Source organism: Macrobrachium rosenbergii, chromosome 24 (assembly GCF_040412425.1).
Source record: "Macrobrachium rosenbergii isolate ZJJX-2024 chromosome 24, ASM4041242v1, whole genome shotgun sequence".
Classification (NCBI taxonomy): Eukaryota; Metazoa; Arthropoda; class Malacostraca; order Decapoda; family Palaemonidae; genus Macrobrachium; species Macrobrachium rosenbergii.
Genome location: NC_089764.1, coordinates 13,974,800 through 13,989,538, shown reverse-complemented (window position 1 = coordinate 13,989,538; position 14,739 = coordinate 13,974,800). Strand labels below are relative to the sequence as shown.

The window sequence follows — 14,739 nt, the reverse complement described above, 5'->3', positions numbered from 1 at the left end:
TTTTGTCTCCTGAACTTCTGGTTGTGGATCGCCAGTTTTGGTGTCAAGTGGACCATCAGTGTATGAGCGTTCTTTTTGTCCGCTTCCATAGCTCCCGTTAAGTGTCCGAGTGCCTAATAGCGCAGGAGCTCCTCTTCATATAGAGCTCACAGCACCAGCTCTCTGCGCCTGGCACCATCCTACCAGTGGCTGAAGCCAGTCTCTCTTTAGCTCAGTGCCTGATTCTTCTGGGAACATACTGTTGTTCTTTTTTGAGCGCAATTTCCAGTTGAAAGCCAGGCTCTGGTCTTCAAGTGGTGGACGCTAGTCTTTGATCATTGGTTGTCTTCTCTACAGTATCAGATTCCCTCTTTTGAGTACCATTCAAACGTTCTCAGGTGGTTTTGTATCTTCTCAGCCTGTTCCAAAATCATTACAGGACTTAATGTTTTGACCTTCGCCTAGAATTCCAGGTGACCCGAATTGCTCCCTTTTGTGACATCAATTGGTGTCTCAAAGCACTGTCCTTTGCAGACAGGGACTTTGATGTATGGATTTTGAGCTTGTTGAAGAAAGCTATCACCTATCAAGGGAGTTGGGAGCCTAACTTGGGTTTGTAAGGGAGCAAGACAAGTGTTCTTTGTCCATTACTACCTCTCATCCTTAGATGGAATTAGTTCTCCTGGCTGAAACTTTTCTCAAGATTGGAAGTAGGTCTTTCTTGACTGACCTCAGGAGCAGGGTCTAAGAAGATAGGAGCCTCTAAAGTGTTGCCAAGAGACATCACTTCGGCTGGTCCCTTAATCCTGTCCTATGCGGTAATGACATTCAAGTTATTATTTTGAGATTTCCACTCCTTCGTGGGGATCGCAAGAAGGGAGTCTTGCTTCTTTTTCTTCTACTGGGAGAAACACCCAGTCACTATTAGCCCTCTTTTCTTGGCCTTCAGCCGTCTACCAAGAGAATCATTGCTACTTTCAGACGGCATATATCCTCGGTCCATTTTCCCCCTCTCTTTAGTAGTGCCCATTCCAAGCACCTGATCAACTTCAGAGCTCTTGGATCTGTTGCCGAATCCCAAGCTCTCGACACCTATTCCTGAGCACTCAACATTTTCTAGCCATACTAGGCTCCCATCTCTGGATGTCTAGTTCCTTTTAACAATTTGCTTCTTCACTGGAGCAGAAGTTGTCACCTCTGGTTTTGTTCAAGACCGCTTTTTATCCCATGGCCAGATTTTGATGTCTTTTGTGGACTTTCCAAGTTCCTGTGAGTGTGTCAGATGTTAGTTTTGGCCAAGTACAGTTCCGCATATGTTTTGCAGTTTGTATGACGTGTCATCGAGTCCATGCTGGGTGTTATCACATAAGAAGTCGATCCCACCCTGATGGCTATGTCTCCGTGGCTGTCAAGTATCGGCAGGGTCGACAACTAGTCCATTTAGTTATCCGTGAGTCTGCACTATGTTCTTCAATGCTCGGTTGCAGAGAGTAACCGAACAGTCCTATCGTACATTCTCTGGGCCATTTGTATGAAGTTCCTGGTTATGTAGGACACTTCGTTTTTTCTTGTCCACATACAAACTCCAAATACATCACAGAACCCGTCTTACAAGACAGAGTCTGCCAGTTCAGTAGTTGTTAGGCTTTGGCAAGCCTTCTATTGAGTCTTCGCCCCGCACAGGGACAAGGAATCATAGCGAGACTCCGCTGTTTTTCCCCCAAGACTTGAATTTCCAGTCGGACCTTCGGTGGTATCTGTACGAATTTAATCTTTCGAGGGCAGTCTTTTCTCATGAGACTAGTCTGAGACTGCTTCTCACTCCTTTTTCTAGTTGAGGGAGGCCATTCAGGGATCTGGGAATTTCCGTGATGTGTCCCAGGGAGAATGGAACCTTCACACTGTGCCTTTCCTTAATGGACACCATTCTGCAAGTTCATGCTAACTTGGACTTTACGCTCTTCCACCGTTCAACATGGTCAAGGAAAAGCTGGCCTTTTCAGACTTGTCAGAACGTTATGACATCCTTGTAGCCCTGTTCTGAATTGTAATTGTAATTTGTGGTTCCCGGCTTGCAGTGATTGATTGGTGTACAGTACTCTCTTGGAATCCTTCCACCTTTTGTAACTTCTCAAACAATCTCACTTTAGGAGACACTATCATGGGTGGTACGCTCTTGCATAGACAGGCTTTGGGCTGTCCAGGTGTTTATCAGAAAGGGGATATTTTTTCAGAGGTGCTACTAAGACATTTGAGAGATGCAGACGGGGGTATCGAGCTATGTCTGACTCAGTAACGCGGGTTGCTCGTTTACCCTGGGAATTTTTAACCGAGAGTGAAGACCCTTCCATGACCTGATTCCGTCTCTCTCTCTCTCTCTCTCTCTCTCTCTCTCTCTCTCTCTCTCTCTCTCTCTCTCTCTCTCTCTCTCTCTCTCTCTCTCTCTCTCTCTCTCTCTCTCTCAAGAACTTAATGGAAGAGAGGACGGTTTTGGCAGCTGGGGATTGTTCTCCGGGCTCCCAGGAGCACCCATCAGCCCGAGTTTTTTTTTTCTTCACCTGACTTCCACCTTGCCTGGCGCCAGCTACAGCCGGGTGCCAGCTCTACCCTGAGTTTTTAGGAGCGCCCACCAGCTCCCGACCAATTAGCTGACAATCAGCTCTGCTGGCCCCACCTACAACCTGGCACCAGCTCAGTACACCTGGTGCCAGCTTCTGGTTGTCTGGCGCCAACTCTCCTGCATCCTTGGCTCTGGAGAAGAGTTAGAAGCTCGCTTTCTGTTGGAGTTTTACGGTATGACCTGAGCAGGATTGGAAGCACAGGAGGTTTTTCATGACCTTTAGTGTTCTAGCACCCTCCGTCTGAGAACATATGGTCCTCTCTCGTGATTGGGCTTGTTTCTGACACCACTCTTAATTTCTGGAGAGCTATTAGCCTACTTTTAGTGAAAGCTAGACACGTCAGTACAATCTCTACCTCTTTACCTCTCAGGCACTGCGTGCCCCTGATGTCCAGTCTACAGTCAACCTTTTCTGAGACACTCTTAGAAGTAGGAGAGCATTTTTCTCCTTTTAAGGGAAGCTAAGAATGTCAGAACAGCTTCTACCTCATTGGCTTTCAAGCACTGTATGCCCCTGACGTCCATTCTACAATTGACCTTCTGGAAGTGTAATCGATCTTCACTCCTTGCTTTTCGATCATTATTAGTAACTGGCATGGCAGCTCGGAAGGAAGCATAGGGTTTTCTCCTACTATTTATTCACCTTGTAGTAAGGTGCCGAGACTTTGAGAGCCGGGCGTTACAATATACCTGGAGCACCCATCACTCTCAGTGAATGGGTTGTGGTCTTTATTTCAGTGCAAGTGACAGCCTTATCTGGTTGTGTTTATATTGGTGCTGTGCCCAGGGCAAGGACACTTTTTAAAGTTTTGCTAGCCATCGGATAACTCCTTGGGCTGCATAACTTCCACTGATGCTTTGCTAGCCATCGGGGTACTCCTTGGCTACAAAGCTCCCACTTAAGTAGAGGCACTCCTGGCTTTACTGCCACGCTGCTACAGGTTAAGTTGAGCAACAACCAGAGGCAGTTCTCTACTGCAGGCTCTCTTAACTAACAAGGAACTACAAGCATTGTATCCAATGCTAGCAACTTATGTAGTATCTCAAATCATTACATGATTTAGTGAATGGTAACAGAGTTTGTCCATGAATCCCCACCACCTGTCAATATGGATTGATCTAAGTAATTACTGGGTAAGTTACATATATAAAAATGACATTTTTACAATAAAATAAAGTTTTATATATACTTACCCAATAATTACGGACAGAGCCCTCCCTCCTCCCCTCGCATAAATGCAATGATGAGTATTTGCCGAGTAGTTCTTGATATTCTCGTTAGTGGGCGAGACCAGTCACCTGCTCTAAACTGAAGCGCTAACCCGCGAATTTTTTAATTTGAGCTGCCGAGGCAAGAGAAACTCTTAGCTAAATAATTATTGGGTAAGTATATATAAACTTTATTTTATTATAAAAATGTCATTTTAAAGTGTACTTTAAGAGGATTTTGCTTCTTGTGAGTTTCTCTTATATCTTATTGTTATCATGCTATGTAACCAGAAATGTACCTCAGTTTTTTCATGATCTTTTCCAAAGTGGTCTTGATATACAGGCAGTCCCTGGGTTATGGTGTGGGTTCCATTCCACTGGTAAGTTGGAAATCACCGTAATTCGGAATATCGTTAAAAAAATGTATGAGAGAGAGTACATCTTATGTAAGTTGGGGAAAGAAACAGGTTTTTAAGCTTTGGCCTGCCCTCCTTATAGTGAACCCTCCCGGTGGCTACAGCGCCCTAAACCAGTTTTCTCACCTTGTTATAGCACTGGCGAGTTATGGCACTTATGGCGCCAAAACTTCGGAGCATCGGCCGTAACCCAGAACTGATATTTTTATTAATATATTAAAAATAAATGCCGTAAATACAGAACGCCGTAGGTTGAGACAGTCATAACCCGGGGCCTACCTGTATCATGGAATTTTTAAAATCATATATAATTTGTTCCTTCCATCAAGGTATTTCAAGTGGTTTTTTAATTATAAATTTGAATTAAATTTTAATCAATAAATAAAAATTTAATAGCAATTTAAATCAAAACTTACTTCAGTTTTGAGATATCGCTGTTCAAAGTTTTGTATCGTATTTTGTTCAAGAGCTTATAGACTATTGCAGGCAGAAACTTGAAATTTTGCATGTGTATAAAGAAACCCATTTAAAACCACAGTAAGATATTCAGAAGCATTGATGAAAAGTGTAAAGTTAACTAACATTGACACAAACTTTTTATTTACAAGTGGTGCTCCCCTTACCTGAGATGCAACGTATGCCCTTCCCAATTTGTCCTAATTAGGACATTTTATGGGTGTATTTACTCTTCTAGCAAAATCTTGTCATATCCTTAGACACTTTGGGCATTTTCTTTGAAAAATAAATAACAAAAGTAGTGAGTAAACACTATGAAACAACAAAATGAAAGCAACAAAGCTTGATTACCTACCACAGTCATAGCTTAAGCTGAAAGTAAAGATAATGGGATTTTCAGTGAAAGAAAACAGGATTTGTAGATGAAGAGACTAAAAAAAAGTCCTACACCCACAATTAAAATTTTGTAGTTTTGCCTGGTATTTATCTGTCCCCAGGAACATGTGGCGAAGCATTTCCTTCGAAAAAAGGCTATTTCAGCCTTCAGAAAAACATTTTACTGATAAAAAACTAGAAAAATAAGACATTCTAATAAAACTAAACTAGAGAAATAAGACATTCAAACAAAACTTCGACTGGTGCTCCACTTAAGAAGTTGATTCAGTGCTTTTAGGAATTGGTTTCCTGATGTTTGCTTCAACTTTGAAAGTGGTCTTTCACTTGATCTCAAAAGTCTTCCCAAGGCACTAAATAAACCTCTTTCAAGATTTTTTGTTGCTTAACTCCACCATGAAGACAGCAGAATAATTTTAGCTCCACCATGAAGATAGCAGAATAATTTTGCCAGTATTTGCAGTTTGAGGTGGGTTAGTGAGCTGTGTGACAGTTGGGCAGAGTGCCACATGCCAGAGGTTTATCTGATTACTTGACCAAGAATCAAATTAATAGTCATCGAGATCATATGGCTGTTCTTTTTGCTCTTCCTTCTTTGTCTTAAAGCTCCAGGAACAGTTATGATATCTGTTCCATAAGGGTCTTTTGTTACCACCCCTTAAGGGGCTAATGCCATCGATGCACCTCACATGGTGCACTGTAAACATTGCTTAACGTTCTTTGCAGCATCCCTTTGGCCCTCTAGCTGCAACCCTTTCATTCCTGTTATTATACTGTACTGCCCTTCATATTCCCTTTCTCCCATTTAACTTTCTACCCTCTCCTAACAATTGTTACGTAGTGCAGCTGCGAGGTTTTCCTCCTGCCACACCTTGAAAACCCTTTTACTCTTAATTTCCTTTCAGGACTGAATGACCTCATAGGTCCCAGCACTTTGCCTTTGGTTTAAAGTTTATATTCCATCCTATTCGTTTTTATCATCTACAGTGAAACAATTATCATAAACGCAAGAATTTCTGGTCTTTCCCCAGTGCAAGCCGTTGGGAGAAATAAGTACTGGAAAATTCTGTTTTGTACTGAGTAAAGCAGTGTGTCCTGAGCAGCATGTACAGTAAGCCTGTAAGGATGTCTCAGGTGAGGTGAGACAGCTGAAAATGTGTGGGATAATATCTCTATCATAAAAGTTCTTTTTAAAGATGATAAAGATATTTCTTCAATTTTGAAGGCAGGTACCTGATAGTATCTGAACACTTTTTTCTGAATTTTATACAACAATGGTAGGAATTACTCTTGTTGGGACTCGTAGTCATGTCAGGCTAAGTTTTATGATTAGGGGAAGATTCATCCTCATCTTTTCTTTTTTGCCATGCAGGTCACAGTCATCTAGATTTACTAGCATTTACATCTCACGATTGTTAATGTCTTCCCTGTGCTTGGAACATATCAATGTGTGTTTTGTTTGACTGTAGGAGATTTCCACTCCTCTAGTTAACCTTGTGAGTTAACTGAGGTTTACTCTCCTTGATTCTACAGGCATTCACAAATAACTTAGTGCTCTCAGTGCCTATTCTTTTTGCTTAAGATTGACGGGGTTTGGATAAAAAAAAACTTGTGAGTTTTTAAACATATTTATTTATTAATTAATATTTCAAACAAAACCATCAGTCATAAGCAGGTTTCTACATTCCAGCCCCTTGTTCATGCTGCCTCACATCCAGACCACATAAATAGTGAAGAGGGTGGTTGGTGCTTACCTGTAGTTGCAGGTGACTCATGCATGGACTGTCTCTCTTCTATCTGGTAGATGAAAGCCCACTAGGTCTGGGGAAGTTGTAGACTGAATGTTGGCTAATTGCATATGATGGGTTATGCAGAAAAGATTAGTTTTGTCTTGTTAAGTGTCAGTATGCCTAACTGTCATGGTGGTCAGATGTTGTAGCACTGTCAGCTGCTGTGCTGCTCAGTTTTTGTGCACTGAACTGTCAGAGCTTACATGTCTTTACCGTGATTGACACATTTTTTTATATTCAAGGTAGATTGTTTTTAAAGTTTATAGAAATCCTGTGCTACTGACAACTCTTATGTATTGTTTTTTGTTGGTCACCAGTTGAGCTCATTGCATGTGCTGTATTGAAATGGGCTTATAATTTTTAAAATGTTTGTTCATATTGGCATATTTTAACTTTTTTAAAAATTAATGAAAAAAATGCACTTAAAGACTATCAAAGCCAATTTGGTTCACATGTTAAGCAATAGTTTTGGATCTTATAATAGTTTTAGGCTGTTGAAATGTTAAGTGAACAGTAATGATGCATTTTTTTGTTCTAAAATGATATGCTTTAATACAGGGGGATGCCCTTGAAACATGTCTTCAGTATTATGAGCATGAACTGATGGATCTTGCTGTTCAGTGTCCAGCTGTTGTTGTGTGCAGATGTTCTCCAACACAAGTAAGTTACAATTTTGTAAGATGAATTCTCAATACACTTTTGTAGGGCAAGTATACCTGTCTTTATCATGTAGACTATTGTTCTGTGATTTATTCTCATATGTGTTTTTAATTTGCATTGGTCTCCATGATGCTGTGTTGAAGACTCTTATTGATTTGTAAACAGAAAGCTGCTGTTGTTCGCCTCATCCAGCGGCATACAGGAAAAAGAACAGCAGCTGTAGGGGATGGTGGAAATGATGTTTCCATGATCCAAGCTGCAGATGCCGGAATTGGAATTGTTGGAAAAGTAAGTCCAAAGCTTATTAGTAGAGTTTTACTTTCATGACCTTTTTAGTTGTGTGTAACTTAGTACCTATGTTCATCTAAGTTATTTGCTAATTATTGTGTTTTAAAATACCTATGTTCATCTAAGTTATTTGCTAATTCTTGTGTTTTAAAAATTTTATGATATAAATAACAAAACTTTTTCATGATAATGTTCATGTTTCTTAATTCAAATCCACTCATTTAATATTGAAAGTAGTAGGTTGTTAACTGGGCTTGGATTTGTTTATTTCATATTACCTGGATAATTTGGACTGAATAAAATCAATTTTATGTTCATACTGTTTTCAAATTTCAGGAGGGAAAACAGGCTTCATTGGCAGCTGACTTTAGTATAGAACAGTTTCAACATATTGCCAGACTTTGCCTGGTTCATGGGCGGGACTCTTACAAGCGATCAGCGTCTCTGTCACAGTTTGTTATGCATCGTGGCTTAATAATTTCTACCATACAAGCAATATTTTCTTCTATATTCTATTTTTCAAGTGTTGCTTTGTACCAAGGATTTTTGATGGTTGGGTGAGTATTGTCTAATGAAATAGTAGGGAACATGATTTCTCTTGTGATAGTATATTTTCCTATCATAAATAATTTTTTGTTTTGGAATAAAATCAAGTATTTGAATTTCAGAAGTATGTTGGACTATTTCATACATTGTGCAGACATTTGCTGGACTTTAGTCAGTAACCTCATAGTTTTATACAAGTGTCTTTTTATTTGAAATTTAAGTAATTGAATTTCAAGTAATAAATTATTCAAATTTCTAGCAGTCCACTTTACTTCAGAAACACAGTGAGAGGTGTAGTGTAGAAGTTATGATCATGAGAATGAGCAAGCATACTGATAAGCAATAACTGTGTACAGCAACTGTGAAAATAACTTACAATTTGGTAACTGTATGTGAGAGTATAGATGTATGTTTTGTATTAAAGTATATAACACATACAGCATACAGTTAACAAATAATAATTATTATGTGTATGAGATCACAGTTGATTTCACTTATTTTTTCCATTGATACCATTCACTGTAGAAATTTACTGTGTAATGTACAGCTGTTACTGGTTTTTTCTAGTCTAAGGAGTAAAGTTGTGTACTACTGTAAAATTGCAAATGCAGATTGCTAGATTTCTGGTTTACCTAATAATTTTCAAGGCATTACAGTTTTCAAAATTGAGCATTTTAGACAAGCTCTATTAACATTAACCCTTAAACGCCGACTCGACGTATCGTAAGTCGACTAAAATTGTCTGTCGGGTGATGAGTGGACGTACCGTACATCGACTACAAAAAATTTCAACCTTCGGTCAACTTTGACTCAACCAAAATGGTAGAAAAACGCAATTGTAAGCTAAAACTCCTACATTCTAGTAATATTCAATCATTTACCTTCATTTTGCAACAAATTGGAAGTCTCTAGCACAATATTTCGATTTATGGTGAATTTTTGAAAAAAACCTTTTCCTTACGTCTGCACCTGGTAACTCGGCCGAACATCTCAGAAATTCTTTCGTCACTTTGTCGTAATGTTTGCACCGTTTTATATTAGTTGTTACATAAAGTTTTATATATGAAAATGTGCGCAATTTCATGTAGAATACAACTAAAAATAACTCATGGTTGTAGCTTTTATCAGTTTGGAAATATTTTCATATAAATCACGATAAGTGCCAAAATTTCAACCTTCGGTCAACTTTGACTTGACTGAAATGGTCGAAAAACGCAATTCTAAGCTAAAACTCTTACATTCTAGTAATATTCAATCATTTATCTTCATTTTGCAACAAATTGGAAGTCTCTAGCACAATATTTCGATTTATGGTGAATTTTGAAAAAACTTTTTTCCTTACATCCGCTCGTGGTAACTCGGCCGAACATCTCAGAAATTCTTTCGTCACTTTGTGTCGTAATGTTTGCACCGTTTTATATTAGTCGTTACATAAAGTTTTGTATATGAAAATGTGTGCAATTTCATGTAGAATACAACAAAAATAACTCATGGTTGTAGCTTTTATCAGTTTTGAAATATTTTCATATAAATCACGATGTGCCAAAATTTCAACCTTCGGTCAACTTTGACTCGACCGAAATGGTCGAAAAACGCAATTGTAAGCTAAAACTCTTACATTCTAGTAATAATCAATCATTTACCTTCATTTTGCAACAAATTGGAAGTCTCTAGCACAGTATTTTGATTTATGGTGAATTTTTGAAAAAAAAAAACTTTTTCCTTACGTCCGTGCGCGGTAACTCAGCCGAACATCTCAGAAATTCTTTCGTCACTTTGTCGTAATGTTTGCACCGTTTTATATTAGTCGTTACATAAAGTTTTATATATGAAAAAATGCGCAATTTCATGTAGAATACAACTAAAAATAACTCATGGTTGTAGCTTTTATCAGTTTGGAAATATTTTCATATAAATCACGATAAGTGCCAAAATTTCAACCTTCGGTCAAATTTGACTCGACCGAAATGGTCGAAAAACGCAATTCTAAGCTAAAACTCTTACATTCTAGTAATATTCAATCATTTACCTTCATTTTGCAACAAATTGGAAGTCTCTAGCACAATATTTTGATTTATGGTGAATTTTTTAAAAAACTTTTTCCTTACATCCGCGCGGTAACTCGGCCGAACATCTCAGAAATTCTATCGTCAGTTTATCGTAGTGTTTGCACCATTTTATATGAGTCGTTACATAAAATTTTATACATGAAAATGTGTGCAATTTCATGTAGAATACAACAAAAAATAACTCATGGTTGTAGCTTTTATCAGTTTTGAAATATTTTCATATAAATCACGATAAATAGAAAAAATTCGACCTTCGGTCAACCTAAACTCGACCGAAATGGTCGAAAACTGCAATTGTAAGCTAAAACACTTACAGTCTAGTAATAATCAATCAATTACCTTCATTTTGCAACAAACGGGAAGTCTCTAGCACAATATTTTGATTTATGGTGAATTTTTGAAAAAACTTTTTTACGTCCGCGCATTACGAATTCATGCATCATTTTGTAATAATATTTTCCATGTTGCTTTGATTGTTTTACAATTTGTTATATACCAAAATCATCGCAATTTAGTGTACAATATAAAGAAAAAAAAATAACTTATTAGCTTAAACCGTTTTGCTTACAGCACGATTTGTATACAATTGTATATGAAATTTTTTTTTGTGCTATCATATATTTCAATATTTATATATGATAATGATATTTTTTTTCATTTTTGATGGTTGCATACTAAACTTCAGGCAATGACAAAAAGGAGCAAAAAATGAACTCTTATTCTTAAAAACTAAGCGTGCTGTGATTTTTTGAAAAAAACTTTTTTTCCGCTTCGGCGCTAACTCCCGAACACCGCCGGCATACGGCAGACACTTTTGTAAATAGAGGCTCGGCGTTTAAGGGTTAAGAGTTTTAACTTGTTTGTTGAGTTAAATAATTTTTTTTATATATAACAATATTATTACCCAATAATTATCATTATCTCCATTCTTGTGGGGATATTACTCAAACTAATGCACACTGTAGGTCTTAAAGGTTCTGTGCAGGGTTCTTTCTGTCCCAGCTTCATTACTCTCTGTCTGTTACATTTCATCTATTCCCTTTGGTATCTTTGTGTGCAACTTTTAACTGTGCTATCTAGGTTTCACTTCTTATTTTAGAACAGATCCTTCAGGTAAGATTATGAGAAAACAAATGTGACATGTTGGTCTTTGTAAATAATAATAATAATAATAATATGAAGGTAATAGACCCTATTTTAAACAGGTCTTTTTAAAAAGGATGGCTTTATTATGCGAATTTATCTCGTATAGTGTCTTTTCTATCTTCCTTATGATTCGCTTTTCGGGCTCAGCGATGTTAGTCAGCAGCTGGCTGATATTCATGTTGGAAAAGGATAGTGTGTGGGATGCGGGAAGTCTTTTATTAAAATATCCAATCAGAAATCCTTCGTCGTCTGGATTCAGGTTCTGTTTCAGGTACCGTCGACATGTTTCGACCAGCTCGTTGGTCACCCTCTGGACATGGTTAAAGAAGATCTGAAGAGACAAGGTGCTCGGATTGATATTTATAGGGGGCGTCTTGATCGGTGCTGAATTATGATTGGCTGCCCAGGGCAGGTAATCTCTGGCGGAGCCTTCTCTCCCAAGCTGATGTTCGGGACTCGTCTTGCGTGCGAGCGGCATTGTAGTGCTGGGGATGAATGGGAGATTTTCGATCCTCAGATGCCGAATTTTGATTCGCTCGTTCGCTATGGGGGTCGCTCAATGCAGGTCTCCTGGCGGCCGTGGGGAGGAGAAAGGTTTCCTGCGTAATGTTGAGGGTTGGTTTCTCCTTCCCAATGTGCAATGCTTCCAAGAGGTGCAGGTGGCGGTGGTGGGTAGTTCGGTCAATTATTTCAATGTTCGTGATTATGTCTTTTCTTGCTATTCTCTTGTTATGGACGGTCCTGGCATGGTTAAAGATGGCCCCCTCTTGGGCATGGCAGGAAACCCTCTTGGAGAAATGCATGGTGGTCATACCGATGTAAGAACCGAGGCATCCTCGGACGGGGCATGAGTACCGGTATACCACGTTGGTTTTCTTCAGGGGTCCTGCTGAGGGGGCTGGCTTATTATGGATTACCAGGGTGCTCGTCTTTTGCTCTTGTAATAAATAACCAGATGAATATTCTTGTTGGAGTCAACGGGGCTGACATTATTCTCGATGATGTTTTTGAGGGTGCGTTCGTTTTCTTTATATTTATGGTGAAATTGTCCTTTATAGAAGAGCTCTATGCGTTCAGGGGCATCGGGGCAAGGTTTCTGATGGTACCAGTTATCGATGTTCGCCTTGATAGACTTTTCTGTATTCCAGTTTGGGTGTCCATTGTCGACAAAGTCCTGGGCTACACATTCTATTTCTCCATGTGGAGCGAGTGCCCTGAGAGGTATAAGCGCTCCACCATCAGCGCCTATGTCAGGAGGGCCCTCTCACACTGCTCCTCCTGGAACGACACACACGGAGAAATAGAATGTGTAGCCCAGACCCTCGTCGACAAAGGACACCCAAATCGGAATATAGAAGAGTCTATCAAGGCGAACATCGATAAGTACCTTCAGGAACCTTGCCCCGATGCCCCTGAACGCATATAAAGGACAATTTCACCATAAATATAAAGAAGACGAACGCACCCTCAAAAACATCATCGAGAATAATGTCAGTCGCGTTGACTCCAACAAGAACATTCATCTGGTTATTTATTACAAGAGCAAAAAGATGAGCAGCCTGGTAACGCGTAACAATCCAGCCCCCCCCCTCAGCAGGACCCCTTGAAGAAAACCAACGTGGTATACCGGTACTCATGCCCCGTCCGAGGATGCCTCGGTTCTTACATCGATGTGACCACCATGCGTTTCTCCAAGAGGATTTCCTGCTACGCCCAAGAGGGGGCCATCTTTAACCATGCCAGGACCGTCCATAACCAGAGAATAGCAAGAAAAGACATAATCACGAACATCGAAATAATTGACCGAACTACCGACCACTGCTGCCTGCACCTCTTGGAAGGATTGCACATTGGGAAGGAGAAACCAACCCTCAACATTACACAGGAAACCTTTCTCCTCCCCATGGCCGCCAGGAGACCTGCACTGAGCGACCCCCATAGCGAACGAGCGAATCAAAATTCGGCATCTGAGGATCGAAATTCTCCCATTCATCCCCAGCACTACAATGCCGCTTGCACACAAGACGAGTCCCGAACATCAGCTTGGGAGAGAAGGCTCCGCCAGAGATTACCTGCCCTGTGCAGCCAATCATAATTCAGCACCGATCAAGACGCCCCCTATAAATATCAATCCGAGCACCTTTTCTCTTCAGATCTTCTTTAACCACGTCCAGAGGGTGACCAACAAGCTGGTCGAAACATGTTGACGGTACCTGAAACAGAACCTGAATCCAGATGACGAAGGATTTCTGATTGGCTATTTTAATAAAAGACTTCCCGCATCCTGCACACTATCCTTTTCCAACATGAATATCGGCCAGTTGCTGACTAACATCGCTGAGCCCGAAAAGCGAATCATAAGGAAGATAGAAAAGACAATATATGAGATAAATTCGCATAATACAGCCATCCTTTTATTATTAATAATAATAATAATAAGATAAATTCGCATAATACAGCCATCCTTTTTATTATTAATAATAATAATAATTAATAATAATAATTATAATAATAATAGCCCTAAAGCTTATTTGAAACTATGAAAATACAGTAGCACCTCGACTGAAGGGGGTTTGGCTTTCTAATAAGTAACAAAATTTGTTAAGTAACAAAGACCATATATTATGGCCTGCACTTGAATATTTTCTAGGTATCTTGTACCTAACCTCAACTAACCTTTAACCTTTACTCTTTATATAACATTCAGTACAGGAGATGTATTTTAAAATGTACCTAATGATAATGTAGCCAGTAAGTACAAATATCTGGTAAGTTAGGTCTATTAAGCTGAGATATTACCATCATTTATAAAAGCACCAAAATGAACTGCTTTTGCAAAGTGACTTATCAACACCAAATGCCAGTCCTTGTTAGAAAAAGTCTCCTCAGGAGGGTCTGTGTGATAGAGCAGAGGTATATAGGAGGAGAAAAAATTTGTAAAATCTGGATTTTACTTCAAGTATTCTCTCTCAACCAAAGCTGATGTAAAATAATGGAGTTCATGTTGTATAGGCACAAACACAAGGTGTAGTGGAAAATAGAATAGTAAAATTAAAATTGTTAAGGGGTTAGGGAAATGTACATGTACAAAATTGCTTTGGTTTAATTTGGATTAATTGTAGTAAAGAGCACACACGATGGAATTGAAAGTCAGTCTTCGTTATGAT

General features: G+C 39.2%; 1 protein-coding gene across 1 annotated transcript in view; it reads left to right on the top strand.

The window, feature by feature from the left end:
* LOC136851878 (probable phospholipid-transporting ATPase IIB) overlaps positions 1–14,739 on the top strand; it is a 351,307-nt gene that overhangs the window by 203,011 nt on the left and 133,557 nt on the right. Inside the window, exons 17-19 of the mRNA XM_067126209.1 lie at positions 7,422–7,523; positions 7,689–7,811; positions 8,148–8,368. Coding sequence (XP_066982310.1) covers positions 7,422–7,523; positions 7,689–7,811; positions 8,148–8,368 — 446 coding nt within the window. The remainder of the gene's footprint in view (positions 1–7,421; positions 7,524–7,688; positions 7,812–8,147; positions 8,369–14,739) is intronic.